We start from the raw sequence: 18,209 nt of genomic DNA, 5'->3' as shown, positions 1-18,209 counted from the left end.
ATGCAGTCCTAACTCTGGCACAGAAGACAGGAAGATGATTGAGGTGGGATTAATTGGCAAGCTGTAAATTCATAGTGCATTAAAAAAATAAAAATCTTGTCACGCACAGGTGTGTATAAATATATGTGTGTTTATATAAAATCTGTATATAAAGATATGTAAATGAGTACCGAGGATAACTGACCATTGTATGGATATATGACTCCCAACTTGCAAACATGATCACGAGATGCAAAGCCCTTTCCAGTTAAGAGCTGTGTTTGGGTAAGGGTAAGGGCTTAAAAATCTTCATGCCCTTTTCCAGATTCATAGAATCATTTAGGTTGGAAAAGACCTTTGAAACTCCAGTTTCTCCAGCCTGGCCATCAACGTGTCCTGCTGCAAACCGACCCTTTCTCACTGCTCACACTCTATTCACCTTCCTACAAAGGCCTTCAAGAAAGCACTCTTGGCTCTCCAGTTGCACCAGTTTGCTAGCAGGACCAGGGCAGTACTAGAAGCTGTATTTCCTCCTTACTTTCATGTCTGGTGAGAGCATTATTTAGGCCAATCTGTTAGGCAGTTCTGCCTCATACAATTTCTTGCGTGTGAATAGATGCTGTCTGTCATCTGCAATGGGATGTGTATGCTGTATTTTTCAGCTAAACTCAGTTAGGATATAGACAGTTTTGTCTGCCATTGTACTGAAAAAAAGCTCGAGGACCTGTATCATTGATTTAGTAAATTATTAAAATGAATGGGTTTCTCAGATTTCTGCTATAAATTATAGTGTGTGAAAAAAGGTTTCACTGACTTAATTCTTAAATTATTTTAAAAGGATGAGGTTAGAAAATGTGATTAACTCCCCCTGAGCTCTGCATTAATAGCCTTCTGCTGTTGTTAACTGTGTAAGGGTTGCACTGAGGATTAACTACACTCTTTGACAGGCTAGAACAGGAGAAATAATAGGAAAATATTCAGCAGTGTTGAGTTTAGCAACAGGATGACACCAGCTCGTAACTGCCTTTTAAAATGCCAGTGCAACTCTCCCTTCCTTTCCATCTTGTGCATTGTTGACAACATAGGCCTAGAGAGTATAACAGGACACTGCAGGAGTTAAAATCTTAAACCTTCTCAATGTTCCATAACATTTTAAACTTTTTTTTTTTTTCCCTTCACAGGAAATGACCTAGAGGCCTTACAAATACATTTGTGCATTTTTGTTCTGAGTCTACAATTGAGGGCAAATGCAGTCTGGAAGCACCACTTCTTAATGTTACAACGGAAACAACTACCTCAACAAACAAGGAAAGGGGAAGAAGGCTTGCAATAATAAACACTCTAATTTTTAATAGCTTATATTTGCAAAGTCTTCTGTAAACAGAGTCCAGATTTCCCCCCCACCCCCCCCCTCCCCTCCCCATATTAAGAAGAGACACTACAAGTGAACTAATTTGGCAGACTGGATCTGTCAAGACATTTGAAGATACTTGATCTGCTGACGTAAGGATTTGCTTTTTCAAGAAAGGAGCCTCTGCACTGCTTTTACAATCGCTGTTGATCGGTGGTTTGCTCCACTTTTCCTGGTATTACTAATGGGAAAATTGTTTTAAGATATTGCTTCTAAAACTATTATTTGCATTGAAAAAAATAACTTTTGTAGACGTCACAGCAAGTGACAATAATATGCTCATGAAGAAATTGTAGGCGATAACTTCTCTGCTCCAGTGTTGCTTTTCTGTGTGCAGAGTGGAATACCAAACGAGACAGAGCATTATTAAGATACTTCGGCTTGCTTTTTGAGTACAGTTTATAACTGCAGCAGGGCTGCACTGAACACTGAAATACGAAGTCAGCAAATCTGCTGCCTTTCTCACTGCTGATACAGATTATACAGACGCTTGCCTTTTTGAAATGCCTTTTGTGAAACCTATGTACACAGTACTCCACTGTTACTGTACATAACTATATATTTGAAGGAGGAGTTTGACAAGTGATTGTTAATTCAAGGAATCTTTGGACAAGCACTCACTTATGTATTGCTGTAGTGCACAAGAAAGCAAAATGGACTATAAGCGGCGCTTTTTGCTTGGCGGGTCCAAGCAGAAAGTGCAGCAACACCAGCAGTATCAAATGCCTGAGCTAGGCAGGACCCTGAGCGCACCGCTGGCATGTACAACCCCAGCATCCCCTTTGGTCTCCTCAGCTGCTGCGGGCAGTTGTAACCACCCTGTGTCCCATACTACTCCGATCGCAGACATCCAGCAGGGAATCTCCAAATACCTGGATGCACTCAATGTGTTTTGCCGTACAAGCACTTTCCTTACAGACCTTTTCAGCAGTGTATTTAGGAACTCACACTATTCTAAGGCAGCTATGCAACTGAAAGACGTGCAGGAACATGTCATGGAAGCAGCGAGTCGACTCACAGCAGCAATAAAACCAGAAATAGCAAAAATGCTGATGGAACTGAGTGCAGGAGCTGCAAACTTTAAAGATCAAAAAGAGTTCAGCCTACAAGACATTGAGGTAAGTTACCTTGGGGGGGAAACTGTATTGCATGTGAATTTGTATAGTCCCTTAATTTGACTTCTCTTCAAAACTGCTTCTGCACCAAGAGTTCTCTCTGCCTTGCTTTGTATTTGTGGGCAATGCTGGTAAAAAGAGAAACTCTTGATTTCTTACGTTTTCTTGTTGGAAAGTAGGAAGTCATTTGCCATGCCTGGCTTCCAAGTTCACTGAGTTAGATATTTAGTAGGTATTTCTGTTTAAGAACTTGTACTCTATTTAAAGGTGAGTTACAATTAAGTTGTACTATGTATGTAATTCTAAATGGTAATCTATTGGGTTTAAACGTACAACTTTGTAATCCAACAACCTCTATCTTCTTTGGGGAAACTCTGCTTAGTTGGAAAATAACTGTGATGGTTTGACCTTGGCTGGATGCCAGGTGCCCACTGAAGCTGCTCTGATCACTGCCCTCCTCACCCAGACAGGGGAGAGAAAATAGAACAAAAAGATTGTGGGTTGAGCTAAGGGCAGGGAGATCACTCACCAAATACCAGCACGGGCAATACGGACTCAACTCAGGGAAATTAGTTCAATTTACTACCATTCAAATCAGGAAAAAAATCCACCTTCCCCCCACCCCTCCCTTTTTCCTGTGCTTAACTTCACTCCCGATTTTTCTACCTTCTCCACCAGAGAGGCGCAGGGGGACAGAAATGGGGGCTACGGTCAGTTTACCACATGCTGTTTCTGCCGCTCCTTCCTCCTCACACTCTGCCCCTGCCCCAGCGTGGGTCCCTCCCACGGGAGAGAGTCCTCCATGAATTTCTGAACTTGAGTCCTTCCCATGGGCTGTGGTTCTTCATGAGCTGCCCCGGCCTGGGTCCCTTCCACAGGGTCACAAGTCCTGCCAGCAAACCTGCTCCAGCCCGGCTGCCCACGGGTCACAGCCTCCTCTGGGCATCCCTGGCCTGGGGTCCCAGGGGCTGCAGGTGGGGGTCTGCTCCCCGTTACCCCCCGGGGCTGGGGGCACAGCCTGCCTCGCCGGGGGCTTCCCCACGGGCTCCGGCGCCTGGAGCCCCCCCGGCCCCCTCCTGCCCTGGCCTGGGGGGCTGCAGGGCTGTTGCTCTCCCACGGGCTCCCTCCCCTCTCCCCCTGCAGCTGCTCTTGCGCAGGAACTTTCCCCCTTTTGAAACCCGTTATCCCAGAGGCGCTGCCAGCGTCGCTGCCGGGCTCGGCCCTGGCCAGCAGCGGGTCCGGCTGGGAGCCGGCTGGCATCGGCTCCATCGGGCACGGGGGAAGCTGCTGGCACCTTCCCACAGAAGCCACCCTGTGCCCCCGCGAACACAGCCCTCCACACAAAACCACTACAACAGCAATAATGCAAAATAACAAAAAAACCTAACCAAACCAACCAACACCACCTCCAAATCAACTAAATAAACAATTTCCTGGTTTGTTAGCTAATGATGTCTAATGATACTGAGCTGTCATATTCTAAATTAGCCTATGCTTGCCTTAATATTATCCATTCTGAGAGGAAACCTGTGCACTTGGGAGTGGCACATTGTCATCAGTGTTAGTGTAAAACTGCATGTTAATTGACTAATAATCAGAATTTATGTAAAATTATGTTTTATCACTCTTCAAAGCATCTTTGTGGTTTCGAGCTGTTGTGATTAAAAGGAAAATACCATACTAGCTTGGGAGATTTGTGCTGTAAAATTTTGTCATGACTTTGCTTTAATTTCCACGTGCTGGCAGCAAGTGCATAGCAGTCAGAATTCAGATGTGTTGAAGCTGAGAATCCCCAACTCCCATCTTGCCTGGCTCGGTATTTCTGGGTATTTCTCCTGTTGTAAATGTCTTAATTATGTAGCAGGCAGTGTTAAGTGATAGTCATATGTGAATCCCTGGTGTTTTAAGTAATTTCTCATGTTTTGACATAATTCTTTACACAATCCTTGCGAACTTATTCCTACAGAATTCCATCCTGTGTGTAAAACTTATTTTTGAGTTCTCTTATTTTTGATTTAGGTTTCAGGTAAATTTAAGGATGAATGTTACACACACATGCTTATCAAGCATTATCTGCTTTGTATAACCACACAGCTTGGAAAGAAAGCAGTTAAGTAGAATGCTATTTGTAGTACGTAATTGTAATGAGAAATATGACTGACAGTTTTCAGTGTTGTATACTTAATATAGAATGAAGTAAGGTTGGCTATATATTTATTATAAATGTCTTCTGTCAGCTAGTATTTTTGAAAACAATCCAATAACATCACAATGTTTAGCTAAGGCTGTGGGGAAAAAAATGGTTTTGTTATTTAAGAATCATGAATTTATGCGATTAAAGACCTTGATTATACCTGTGCCAAAAGACTAATTTTAAAAAAACCAAAAACATACAAAGCACTGCGTGTCTTCAAGGGTTCTTTGGTGGACTTTGAAACCTAGTCAAGCAATTCTAGATGGTAATTCATACCTGGCCCCACATAGTATGGGGAGAGTGCTTCTGCAGCAGTGAGTGGATTTCTTGAGCAAAAGCAAAGCACTGTTTGCGTAAGTTGGCCGTGTGTCCTACCAGCTTAAAGCAAAGGTAGAGAAACTGGCTTTGGTCCCTGCTTGACCAGTATAGACTTAACCCTTGCTCCTGAGCTCCGTGTGCAACTGCAGTGCTCTTTTCAGCAGGCAGCTCTATGGTAGGAACAAATGTAAAGAGAATGCAGGCGAAACAGCTGGATTGTTTGGTTTTCTTTATAGGCATATCTTGTGGAAATTGACTACTTGTCATTGTACTTTTCTTATATCTTTCCCTAATTAAAACTGCATCTTGCACATGGCTTTAAAAAGTAAATACACCAGATTTATGGGATCTTTTTACGTAATGTGGCAGGTATTGCATTTTGCTTTTGCTTAAGAATGAGCAAAAAATTAAGGATTTGACACTGACGCGCATGGTTGTGTTAGACGTCAGTGGGGAGCGTGGTTTAAATGACTTAAGTATATGGGCAAGCTAGTTGGGGGATTGTGCCCAGGAAACTGTTATCAGTTGCTCATTGTTGAAACGGACCTTGGCAGAGTTCAGTACAGAGAATATATTTGTTTGTAGGTGACTTGAAAGTACGTGATATAAGTAGGATGGAAGACCTGCTGATATAAAAATAATCTGAATTGAACAAATGAGTTTTCCAGTTGGGATGGAATTCAGAGGGGAAAATGGAATGTTACAGCATTTCAGTAGAAGTTTTCAGCCTCCCAAGTGGCAGCAATTGTGGAACAGTTCTTGGGCTTGTGGTAGATGTATATTGAGTAGGAGTCAGTGTTGTGCAGTTGCACATAATAAATCAGTGTTGTTGCTGTTGTGCAGAGAGGCAGTTGTCATGTATTTAACGTGACTGTAACCTGCAAGAACCATGAATTAAGCATTCAACTCTTCACTGGTTATTATGGCCTTAATTACAACAGTGCACCCATGCACCACTGCTGTTGCTCTTAAGACAAATAGTGAACAACTGGAGAGACACCAGAGGTCAGTAGCAAGAGTAATCAGGTATGCAGGAAATAAGACTTCAGAGGACAAATTGAAAAGACTGACTCTATGGAAAAGAAGACCAAGAAGGAAAATCAGAATTGTCCAGGTATGTAAGAAGCTGTCGGAAGACGTGGCAATGTTCTGTTTTTCGTGTCCATGCAAGGTGGAGCAAGAAGTAATGAACTTAAATTTCAGAAAGGAAGATTCATATTAGAAGCTGTGGAAATACTTTGTAATGTTAGTGAAGTGCTGACACAGACTGCTACAAAGGGTAGGGAGCCTCCATCATGCAGAACTTACAGAACAGGTTAAACCTGCATCTAGCAAAACTGACCCAGGTGAAATTACTCCTTGCTTGGGACAGTAGGATGACCTTTTGATACCCTCTCCTACTCTGCATTCCTGTGATTTGAAGACCGGGCTGTTTATTTTGAAACTTCAGTTAGTGTGGTTTGGGGTCGTGTCATGTCCCCCTGTCCCCCCTCAGTCTATAGAAAATTTAACATTTAGTAAAACTACCAGCAGGATTAAAAAAATTCCTAATGGAATCAGAAAACTATAAAGGGCTTGCCTGATTTCATCAGAGTTAGCTGACCAGGGAAACAAGGGGAAAAGAGTGTGAGAGACAGTGTAGTTGTTTCCTTGGAAAATATAAGGGGGGGAAAATACAGTAATATTTGAAGTTGCTTTTGCAGCTTCTCTAGTAGATGACTGAAAGAACTTTAAAACTCTGAGAAAGAATTGAGAGATGGTCGAATGTTTGAGAGGCAGCTCAGGAATATCCTATGAATAGGTACTCCAGAGCCTCTTATTTGAGGGATGAGCCTGGTATTAGGGAAGCAGTGGGAGGTGAGTTGTAATTCAAGGTGGGGTAAGAGGATGGAATCCCAAATTCGTGAGAAGGACATGAGAATGAGGCTTTTTTCTATGCACGAGCCCAGCTAAGGAAAACATACTTTTCCTAAGACTTCCTCAGCAAAGGCTGTATGTTTTGAGGAAGAATGAGAAATTTAAGCAGAGCAGGTGGCTTTAGAAATTTAGCAGAAAGCTATAGCTTTTCTGTGGTGCCACACATTTTTCTGTATTGTGATGGGTGCTTAGCCCACAGGGAAGGCACTATTGAGAAAGCATCAAGTTCTGATGAACATACGCAACATGCATGAAAAATGTTGTGCAACCCAAACTGGACTGTGGCAGCAGTGGATGAGGCTTTTAATATTTTCTTTTTAGCTGAACAAAGCTTGCTAGTTCACAGTTGATGTCTGCCAGGATGTATAAGAAGGTTGATGAAAGTGTTAGTGACAGATGGAGTTTCCCAAGGTTTCTTAATTTTAGAAATGCAAATACTGATTTTTATTTTCTGCCTTTTCTTTTCCCCTTGTAAAAACCTTTAAATTCTCAGGTGTTATGTGCCTGTATGGGTGAGTAACAGCTTGGAAATCAGGGGGAACAAGAGTTTTTATGTTAAATTTTCCAGATCTGTTGTTAAAGTTTTGTGAGCTGGAAGAATCTATGCTTCTGTTAGTAAAACCATGAAAGGCTATCCTCTGTGTTTGTGTGTGCGTGTGAAATTAAAAGTGGAAAAAATTTTGTATATTTTCTCATTTTCTGTCAAGCTTTGCAGCAGCCTCGTTACTGCAAAATACAAATAGTGAATCTTGGTTTAGTTACACAGAACTGGTGTATTGTCTTTAAAGTGGGAGTAGTGACAAAGATGTATGTGTTGCCTTCCTAAACAAAAGGGAAGCATGAATGGGCACAGGATATTAACTTGGATGCCTCATTTTTTATTAAATGGAGATACTTTTTTGCTTTTATGTGTATAAATCAACTGAAGATTTTTGAACAAGAAGCTTGTGGAACAAAAATGTCTGAGTAAATATAAAATGTGGCCTTTCCTTAGCAAACATGGTAAAGCCCAATTTAAATATTTTTTCTAATTTTTCTTTCCTGTGATTTGTGGGGATTGGCTTGAGACTTTTCTGAGTTGAAGAACTGTTAGTAGCAAAAAGCTGCTTCAAATCAGTCGAAAATGCTATGGCTTGCTGGAATGCCATTGTGCTCTTCTCTTAGTCTATAATCTCATGGTCTGCTCTCAGATCTACTAGCATTGTCTTTAAAAATGTTTTGTATTATGTTTTAATAGCTGCTTTTTTATTTTTAAAATGCTTAACACTTAAATGCTTTTTTGCTAAATTATAGTTCCCATTTTAGTAGCTGTCAATATCAGATTATCGCTGCTGGGCTTTTAGGTTGACTGTTAGCCGAAACGAGCCTGTTAGGTTGCCCGTGTCTCACAATACTGTAGAAGTAAAGGTGTGACTTTGCTGGCATCTGGTTTATCTTGTAGATAACTGTTTTTCCAGTAAGCAGGATGGTGTCTTCCCTTGGTGGTATTCTGGTCGTGAGATCACTCTTCCGAATTGCAGGGCATTGCTAAACAGTACAAATGAATAAAATTCTGCCCACTTTCAGTAGTATGTGGGAAAGAGTGTTATCTCAAAATCTGATACAGCAGTTTAAGTCATACCTCATTGTTAACTTCATTATATTGCTATTTTAATCTGGTCTCTTTAGTGGGTAGACAGGTTGTGTACGGGGCTTATCGTTACCAAAGCCATTAAGAACTCTGTTAAGGGAAAAGGGGGAAACCACTGAGTAAGTGTGTCGTGGTGCTTTGCTTTGTTTAGGAAAATAGACCGGAAAAAAAAGAGAAGAAAAAAAAAAAAAGAGAATTTTAGTACCTAAAATGCTACTTGGAACAGCAGGTCAGCATTTGTATCATTGGAAGACTGAAACTGGTTATTTCCTAACTTTATTAGTAGTGTTCTGTTTTAAACAATCTGTTGTATAAGATTTGCTTGCCAGGGAATTGGCATGGCATCACTGTTTAGCAATGAAATCTGGAAATTTTGTGTGTGCCCTTTGTCCAGGAAAATATTCCAAAGTTGATCGTGTGCCTCCATTAGGAGGATAATATCGGACAGAGTAATGTAATGCTGCATCTTGCCCCTGACACTCCTGTTTGTATGCAACTAGTTTGATTAAACTCATCTTTCAGAGGCAAGGAGGTCTCAAGAGACCGCCCCAAAAAGTCCCATTGCTTCCAACTGCCTAAACAGGAAGACAGATTCCTTTAGGTAAGGTTATTTGGCTGCTGAGCTAGATAGCTGTCCGACCTGGTAATGGGTTAGGAAAGTCAAGATGCTAGAGATGTATTTCTTGGGACAAAAAGTTTGCAAGCTGAAGACCTCATTGTATATGCAATCTAAATGATTCTAAGAAATGCTTTAAGAAAACACCACCACTACCAAGAAAAACTTACTAGTTGAGACTTGTGATGATTCCAGTTCATCTTTGATTACTACACAGTCTCTAGGTTTTAGCTCTTAGTATGGTCTAAACCAGGAGACTCAAACACTTTTGCATGGGAAAGTAGGAAGAAAAAAGCTCAGAAAAGAGATGGTGGTGTCTTTAACTGTGAGAGGAAAACACACATCCATATGCTAATATTGTTCTGCAGATTTTGCAACAGAGGTTCAGTATATTGCTTTACACACTTCAGTAATTGCTGGCCAACCCTGGCTCTATATGTTAAACTGATGGCGGTCGTATTTCTTTCCCACAGTTAAGACAAGAGTTTCAGCTCTTTGGAAGAAAACTCTAAAGAAGTGAACTTTAAAGCAAAGAGAGTTTGGCATCTGCAGTGAGTGTTTAACAGTGCAAAAATCCTCTACCACTTGGATTTTACTTAAGCAGCTAAAACCATCCTTACGCATTTCTGAGGAAGACTGAAATAGATTATTTTTCAAACAAAATAGACGTTCAGTAAAGCAGATGTTACTATTTATCTTTACTGTTTAACATTGTAAATTATACTAGGAATGTTGTGTGCTGCCACTTAAAACCTAAATCATTTGTTTATTTTGAGCACTATTCCCAGGCAGGGGAAACTTCAACCTCTGTACCTTAAATATTCTTTGAAACTTAATCGGCTTGAAATTCCTAATGAGTCCTAGTTTCTTACTCCCCTGAGAACTGCATTCTTCATACAAAGAAATATTCAGATCACCAGTTGCCATTTCCTGCAGTTTTTTTATAAATCTTTCTAATCTTGTAGCCAGGAAAGTTGGAGTGTTACTCATTTTATCATTTGCTGACTTCTTTTTTAATAAGGCAAACTCCACTTTCAGAGGTCAGCTGAACTACCAAAAATGTTTAATTTTATGCCTTGTACAAAGAAGGGAAGTGATTGAACCAGAATGGAATGTCAAAAGGAGTCTGGATGCAATGGAAAAAAGCATTGCCACCACTGGTTCTTCTGAAGTAGATAGTTAATGCATATAACTGTTTGTGATACTATAGTCTTGCCAGTTAGATCACTGTGTCTGAATATTTTTATTCCAGAAGAATGTAGTTGAAAATAAGCCAGATGATTTATTTGCTCCAAGGCATGATGGCTTTGTACATTATCTGTGTATCTTATGAATTATTCCTAAAATGGAATTCAAGTTGAGTCTTTTTTAATAAATCAAAGTCAAATATACTTTTTAAACCACTTTGTGTGACGAACTCCATAAAAGAAACAAAATGCTTTGAATATCTTTTAAATACTTTCTACAGTAATTCAGAAAATACTTGCTTCTTTGCTGCGTTCTAGTTACGCTTTGTTGTAGCTTTTGTCTGCGTAGGAGAGCCTGACCCTGAAGGTAGACGGAGCACTCCTGTTTGTGCTGCTGTGCTCTCCAGGTTGTCCTTCTGGGTGGTTGCACTCCTGTCTGTTCTTCCACATGTGGTGGCTGCGCCTAAATCTGGAGTTTGTGTGACCTGTTTTGTTTTGCTTGTAGTAAGTGAGGCATATGTCTGTCTGTGGTCATGGTTCTCATTCTCATTCGCACTGCTGTGAGAGACGGAGGTGAATGGGGGATGGAAACATGCAGGGGACAGAGGTCCAGGATGTGGAGCCCAGCTCTGCCTGGCAGAGGTAGGCACCCTTTCCCCAGCTCGATGTTGGTGCTGCCCTCGGCCCAGTGAGTACGGGGAGGGACCAGCAGCCCTTTGCTTCCCTGCCTTCCCTCAGGCTTTCCGAGTGAGTATTACATGACCCATTTCAGTGAAATATTCTGAAGAGATTTGTGCCAGCGTTAGCAGTTCCTGTCAGACAATGCAAGTGACAGGGCTGCAACTTTGTGCATGCGTTCCGCAGTCACTATTATATTCTAAAAATGGCACTGTGTTGCCGCTGTGTTATATGGCAAAATGTTTTTCATGCTTATTACCAGTTATTGCTCTGCTTGGAAGATAGACCGCTGGATTGAACTCTTCAGATTTTATGATAATATTTTAAAATTACTCAGATTTGTTTGTTTGGGGATTTTTAGCATAAATTCAGCTAGGTCTACGTGCAAGTGGGTTTTGCTGTTGGCTTTGTCCTTGTGAGAATGTGCTACTCCCATTTTTGTTTCATGTACTTAATATTGCTGAGTAACTTAACAAGGTTTTCATTCTTCAAATAATTGTAACTGGAGTGCAGAAGTAAAAATTACTTGGGATCAGTCTGATCTCCCCTTAATTCATAGAAACCAATGCTCACTCACTGTTCACCTTTTAAGTAAATTCTTAAATATCATGTGTTACTTATCTGAAGCATTATTTTAATTACAAAAGATCTCTGTTTAACTTAGTTTCTTACCTCAAACAGTGAACAAAAAGGAAGAAGGGAAACTTCCATGAAATCTATTTGCTTGAAACTGGTGTGTTTCTTCTCCCACAGGTACTTGGGCGATGTTTCTTGACGGTGATGCAGGTCCATTTCCAGTTCCTGTCACAAGCTTTGCAGAAAGTCCAGCCAGTGGCACACTCTTGCTTTGCTGAAGCTGTAGCTCAGGAGAGAAAGAATGTTAGTGGGGCTGGAGCCTCAAATTTAAGCCCCACAAATGAGCTAGAAGATGCAATAAGATCATGGAGAGGAGCAGCAGAGGTATGGAGGTCTTGCTGCAGTGACATTCTATTTAATGAAAAGGCAGTTACATTTAGTGAAACCTAAATAAGGCTGAATGCCTTAATAAAGGAAGAAAATCTCTGATTTTAAAGACATGTAGCATCTGAAGGGGGGGAACATGGTGAAGTTAGTTTTGGATGCTAAAACTTGTTTTACCTATATGGTGATTATACTATCTTTGCCCTGTGTAAAGTTTTCTTTGTGATATGATTGTACATAAGTAGTGTGCAAACAAGTGGAAACAGCTTTTTGTCATTAGTAATGAATTAACAGTGTTCAAATGTGGTTTGGCAGATAGAGGGCATTAAAAAAAAAACACCATACAAAAAGTCTTCGCAAAACCAGAGCAAAATCTTGATTAAAAAATAATTTAGATAATACCCATTTCTCTTAAATTTTGAGCATGGATTCTATTTTATACTTGAAAATCTTTATGGTAACTTGTAATGCTTGTCTTCGTGCTGTAAAACTTGATGTTGCTTGATCCATCAGTTGTTGGAATGTTAAATGTATTACTTGAATGTACTGCTCTCTGAACTTGTATTTTCACAAACACTAGCCATCTGTAGAATCCTTACTTTTCATGCTGAAAAAAAGTACTTGACAAAGAAAATTAGTTTTAGGAGCTTTTTTGCTTTCCCTTGCACTATTGAAGCCTGCAGACTGATATATCAAAATGGATTCAGACACCGAGTGCACAGTTTCCTTAAATTCAGGTAACTTGGAGCATGTGCTTTCGAAGTCTTAATTTGGCAGCCCACACAGGTGCATTAATCATCTTGACTAGAAATCTTGTCAAGGTTTCCATTTATCAGCTAACATCTGTGAGGTATATGAAAGCAAACAAGTTTCCTTTAGACTATGAATGCAGAGGAATTATTTGTAACTTTTACTGCAACGTAAATTTATTTCACTGGATACATTAAAGATTTGGGAGTGCTGTAGGTTTATTACAGACAATCCTAACAGGTCTAATTCTGGTATGGCTTTACTCCTTTTGCATAAAAATAGTTAATTTTATGTTTAATATATTTAGTCCCTTAAAACTATTACAATTCCTAGAAATGCCCTGCAATTGCTGTCAATTTTGTTTAAAATGTCGCTAAAATTAAACTTAGGTTTGCAGAATCTGGGACCTTAACTTTGTCTTTTACCTTCTTAACAGCCTACTTCAGCTGTTTCTGTTAATAAAACCTGTATTTTGAAGTAGAGTTTAGTACAAGTATTACAGTAATTAAATCCCTTTTTAAATGTACATGGGGAGAACAGAAAAATACAGATTCTCCCTGCTTCTGGAATGACACTAGAAGAGCCTTCTCAATTTTTATGATTGGCTAAAGTAACTAATCTGAAGGCTATGTGTGGGGTTTTAGGACAGCATAAGAAAAATCTGTGCTCTGTAAATCGTTTATGTGCGTTCTGTCTCTGATAGACTAATATACAAGTCATTTTGATACAAGGGAGATTTGAAATACTGAGATCTTTCAAGTTTCACTTTGCGGAGTGAAAGTCAATACATTATATTTCCATATAAAATCAGCCCCTTTGGCAGGAGAAGGCATTGCTCTTTTGGAGTAAAATTTAAGATTATCCTTTGTCAGTACCTCAAAACTATTTTTTCTTTTTAAGATACTCGGAAAATGCTGTAATTTTGTATGTGTTGATGAGGCGAGCAGTGTGTCTGACCATTGGCTGTAGTACCAAAAATCCCCAGTTTGGACATGCTGCTTTAAGCAGGACTCCTTCCTAGACGGAAAAATAAGCCATATCTGAGGCCTTCGGTGCAGCTGAGAGTAGATTTCTGTTTGGTTTACCCTGCTTAGTAGTGTAGTATTTTACAGTTAAAACTAGATACTTGGCTTTTTGTATTTCTTATTTTTCAAAATCATAATACATAAAGCTGTTCTCTTCCTGTGCTAAGATGATCTTCCTCCTGTGTGGCTCTTCTTAAATTGCACCACAGTAATCGCCCTCGATTTTATAAAATTTAGCTTCTCACGTACACAGGAGTGTTTGTACACATGATTAAATGTATCTTCTGTTTCCGTGGCAAGTAATACCCTCTGTGTGGAAGTTACAAGTCCCTCCTCTGGTAACCTCAGTCATCATGTGGCCTGTGTAACAGGATCCTTAGTCCTTAGAGGGACCTGAAATAGTAACAGCAAACAATGTCGAATTAAGTTGCTAGCCAACACCTGTGCACCGTACAAATTATGTGAGATTTGCACTTTCAGAGTAGCAGTGGAGGTTTAAGTTATAATAAATAACCTCCTCCAGATACTTTCTACCAGGTACTGCTTCTCATATCCTTTATAATGTTTTAAACTCTGTGGGTTCTTGGGTTTTTTTGCTCTTTTTTAAAATTGAATTAAGCTTGACCCAGTTTAATGTTGAACCTCTTTACCCTGGATTTTTATTTTGCATTGCAGGCCACATCTCGACTGCGAGAAAGAGGCTGTGATGGATGTTTGGCAGGAATTGAAGTTCAGCAACTTTTCTGCTCACAGAGTGTGGCAATCCCTGAACATCAGCTCAAAGAGCTAAACATGAAAATTGACAGTGCTTTGCAGGTGGTTTTTAAAGTCTGCTGCTTTCATGTGCATGTAGTACAGTCAGTGGGCCGAGGAATGAAATAGGGAAGGAGTATGTTGCTGCAGAAATATGTACCACAGGCAGCCATGAGGTATTTGAGAATTACAGTATTAGAATCTTATGTAATAAATGTGTGTATGCCATAGAAGGGAGTAGGGTACATCCATGTAACATTTCTTATATATATATATATATATATATATATATATCCAGACACAGTGACTGCGTGCTTGCTTACTTGCTGACATGCCTGTGCTGTCTCAACTTTTTGTTTAACGTCAGGCTTACAAAGTGGCTTTGGAGAGTTTAGGCCACTGTGAATACGCAATGAAAGCTGGCTTCCACTTGAACCCAAAAGCTATTGAAGCAAGTCTTCAGGTAGGATCTGCTAAACCTGTTCTCTCTTTCATCCCTTCTCACCTTGAAAATGACTATTGAAAAAAAAAAATAAACACTGGACTTACATTAGGATTTTCTCATGTCTTTCTACTTGGTCTGTTCTTTTGTATTTCAGGGCTGTTGCAGTGAAGCTGAAGCCCAGCAAACAGGAAGGAGACAGACTCCACCTCAGCCAATTCAGTGTGAACTGCCCACTGTACCTGTTCAGATAGGATCACATTTTCTGAAAGGAATATCCTTTAATGAGTCTGCAGCAGAAAACCTGAAGCTGAAAACGGTAATAACCCTGAATCTGACCACAGGAGTGAAGGGGTGGGGTGGGGGGAGGAAAAAAAGAAAACAATAGTAGAACTCCTTAAAAATTCAAAAAAACTGCTGTAGAAGTTCAGTGCCAAACTTGATTTAAAAGTGCCTATTTTTAGCCTGACGTCCTGTGGAAACAAGATACTGATAACGCTGTAGGTCCGTGCCTGCTTCTGATAACATTTTAACCACCTGGGCAAATACAGTCCATTCTGAGAGAAGCACAGAAGTCTAGAAGGCGATGAAGCTTCTGTGAACTGTGAAAATAGATGGGTTTAGGTATCAAGAAGTGCAGAGAGGAGTGAGCCCTTACAGATGCCCCAGCCAGGCACCTCAGAGCTTTTATATTCTTAGGTGTCAAAATAAGCTTGGCTCAGCCTAGTGCCAAGGGATGTACTTGAAAAAATATTCTGTAACACAGCACCTTTTAATGTCTTCTTACAAACTTTAATCATTTTTTAAAAAATAATTTAAAATCATGGAGAATTTAATTGTGTTTCCAGTATAAAGGAATGGAAAAGATGTCCGTTCATAAGTAATTTGGGCAATTTTAATCAGCACTTTTACACTTTTTTTATTTTTTTTTTTTTTTAAGATCAGCCCAATTCCTTGCTCTTGAAAGAGTTGAAACAATCCACAGCTCAAAATGCTGCTGTTTGGTTGTCTTTGCAGTGCTTTTTGTAGTTTTGATTAAACCGTTTTGCAAGGATATAAGCAAAAAATACTGTTTGTGATTTTGGAGGAATGTTGTGTTCCAAAGAGCAGAGATATCTTCCATATTTTTGTTCTGCAGTTGAGCGCTTCTAGTTATACAAGACTGTTCAGAGGTAACAGACTATAGTTGGTTGAAAAATGTGTAGAACAATGATAAATACAAATGGAAGCCTCGGTGTTAACATTTTTGAATTGCGTGTTTAGTATGATGAATTTTTTTTTTCAGCACACAATGCTGCAATTGATTAAGGAAGCTGGATGCCATAATGGACTTACACCGCGGGATGACTCTCCTGTTACTGAAGTACTAAATCAGGTTTGCCCTTCCACATGGCGAGGAGCCTGCAAAACTGCTGTACAATTGTTATTTGGCCAAGCTGGACTGGTAAGTCACTGTGAATAGACTTAGCAAAAAAAAAGAGCTACTGAAACATCCTGAAGAGAAACTAGATATTTTTAAAGAGCTTGGGAATTAATTTCCAGTGTCTTACTTTGTCTTTCTCCACTTGTAACACTGTAGCTAATATGATTTATGAGCAAAATGTATCCTTGTAGAATGCAAGGTCATACATGGTATCTGTAGTTGATGGGAACAGAATATACTGTGTACTTTGTAGCCTCTGTTACTAGAGAGAACATAGAACTTGTAGTTAATACTGAAATAGAAAGGTTTCAAATCTAAAGATGATAGTGTTAAAAAGAAACACCCCTTCATCTCCTCCTCTCAGATAAGTTTTAAAAACTGCCATTTTTTTCATCTCTGCTTTGCATGGAAGGTGGGTTTCCCGCCCCAACATAAACCAGGAAGTCCCCTGCACCAACTAATGCTACCTGACATCTCCAACAGAGGACAGCGCCTTAAACACCTTGCTATAGACTCATGTGTTCTTTTAGAAACAAATCCCATGAATTTTACAGTATCTAAAGAGTTGCTAAAAATATACGCTTGGAACATATGCTGAAAAGAAAATGCATTTGTGCTCCCATAACGTATTACTGCTATCTCTTCATTTAATAAAGTGGTCATTCATGACACTCTGGTTTTTTTGGACTACTGTGAATTTTCATTTGACTGGACAAACAAAATGGGGGCAAGAATGCAACAGGATAGGAGGGAAATGCGAGTACAAAGGTACATTGTTGCCTATGATAATTTGTCAAGTATTCTTTGAATAATCTTTAACCTACAATGAGCTAAATGCTTCTTGCTAATTCATATACTCTTTCGTTGTTCAAGGTGGTGGCAGGCCATCAGGACTTTGTAACTAATTGTAATCTCTGATGAAAGAATCCATATTGCTACATACTTTGTAAACACCACATTTTTCAAACAAATCACACAGCTGACTAAGTGACTTCGGCCTTCTGTCCTAGTTCATGAAACCATGTGGGTTTTAGTATCGCTAGTAGGTTCTCCAGGAATGGTGATGATAAATTGCAAATGATAAATTTGTCAGATATTTCTGCTTTTATTCCTTTGATACTAGATAGATATCAGATATCAGACATTAGATATTCCCTTAATATTAAATATCTACTAGAAGTGGGTTCACATCACACTAGAATTCAACTGACTTTTCATGTAAAGAAGACCTAAAATCTAAGGGACGGACCTTCCGTATCGTAACGGCAGTACATCTGCAGTCCACCCCTACTTCACTGTGGTAGATGGATTTAAGGAAAGGAGACGGTGGTGCACTAACAGTTATGTACACTAACCATTATGTATAAGGAAGTTTTGCAGGGAGGCATAAGAAGGTGGTATCTTTGCAGGGGGAGAAAGAGCTGCGGAATAGTAGGATTGATCAAATTTCTACTGAGGTGTTTTCAAGGAGAATTATGTATTGCATTATTAATAAATACAAGAAGAACTAGAAAAAAGGATATGATTAAGTGGGATTGTCTTCATTTGCCGTAGATCGTGGTAGGATGTTGGGAGTCAGCAGCAAGGTACAGGAAATGAGGCCAAGAAACAAACTGATTTTTCAGCAGCCCTATGGGACTGTGCTGTAACTCAGGAGGAGTTCTTGGCTCCTGAGTGTCTAGGTGAGGAATGCCCTGGAGGATGCTGCACCTCCCACCATTTCCTTTCTGAGGGGTTTCAGTGTTGTGCACACCCGAGTCCTGCCCTGATGAGATTCGTTCAGGGAATGGCCTGAGGCACATTCGGACTCG

The 18,209-nt window shown here is 39.9% G+C and overlaps 1 protein-coding gene across 2 annotated transcripts in view; it reads left to right on the top strand.

The window, feature by feature from the left end:
* Positions 1–18,209, top strand: part of GARRE1 (granule associated Rac and RHOG effector 1) — a 63,345-nt gene that overhangs the window by 29,754 nt on the left and 15,382 nt on the right. For both annotated transcript variants that reach the window (XM_055726543.1, XM_055726542.1), the window contains 6 exons: positions 1,161–2,508; positions 11,799–12,005; positions 14,456–14,596; positions 14,901–14,996; positions 15,133–15,294; positions 16,261–16,419. In XM_055726543.1, coding sequence (XP_055582518.1) covers positions 2,014–2,508; positions 11,799–12,005; positions 14,456–14,596; positions 14,901–14,996; positions 15,133–15,294; positions 16,261–16,419 — 1,260 coding nt within the window. In that variant the 5' untranslated portion in view covers positions 1,161–2,013. The remainder of the gene's footprint in view (positions 1–1,160; positions 2,509–11,798; positions 12,006–14,455; positions 14,597–14,900; positions 14,997–15,132; positions 15,295–16,260; positions 16,420–18,209) is intronic.

This window comes from Falco cherrug, chromosome 14 (genome assembly GCF_023634085.1).
Source record: "Falco cherrug isolate bFalChe1 chromosome 14, bFalChe1.pri, whole genome shotgun sequence".
Taxonomy (NCBI): domain Eukaryota; kingdom Metazoa; phylum Chordata; class Aves; order Falconiformes; family Falconidae; genus Falco; species Falco cherrug.
The sequence above is the reverse complement of the archived record's forward strand: the minus strand, read 5'-3'. Positions and strand labels throughout refer to the sequence as shown.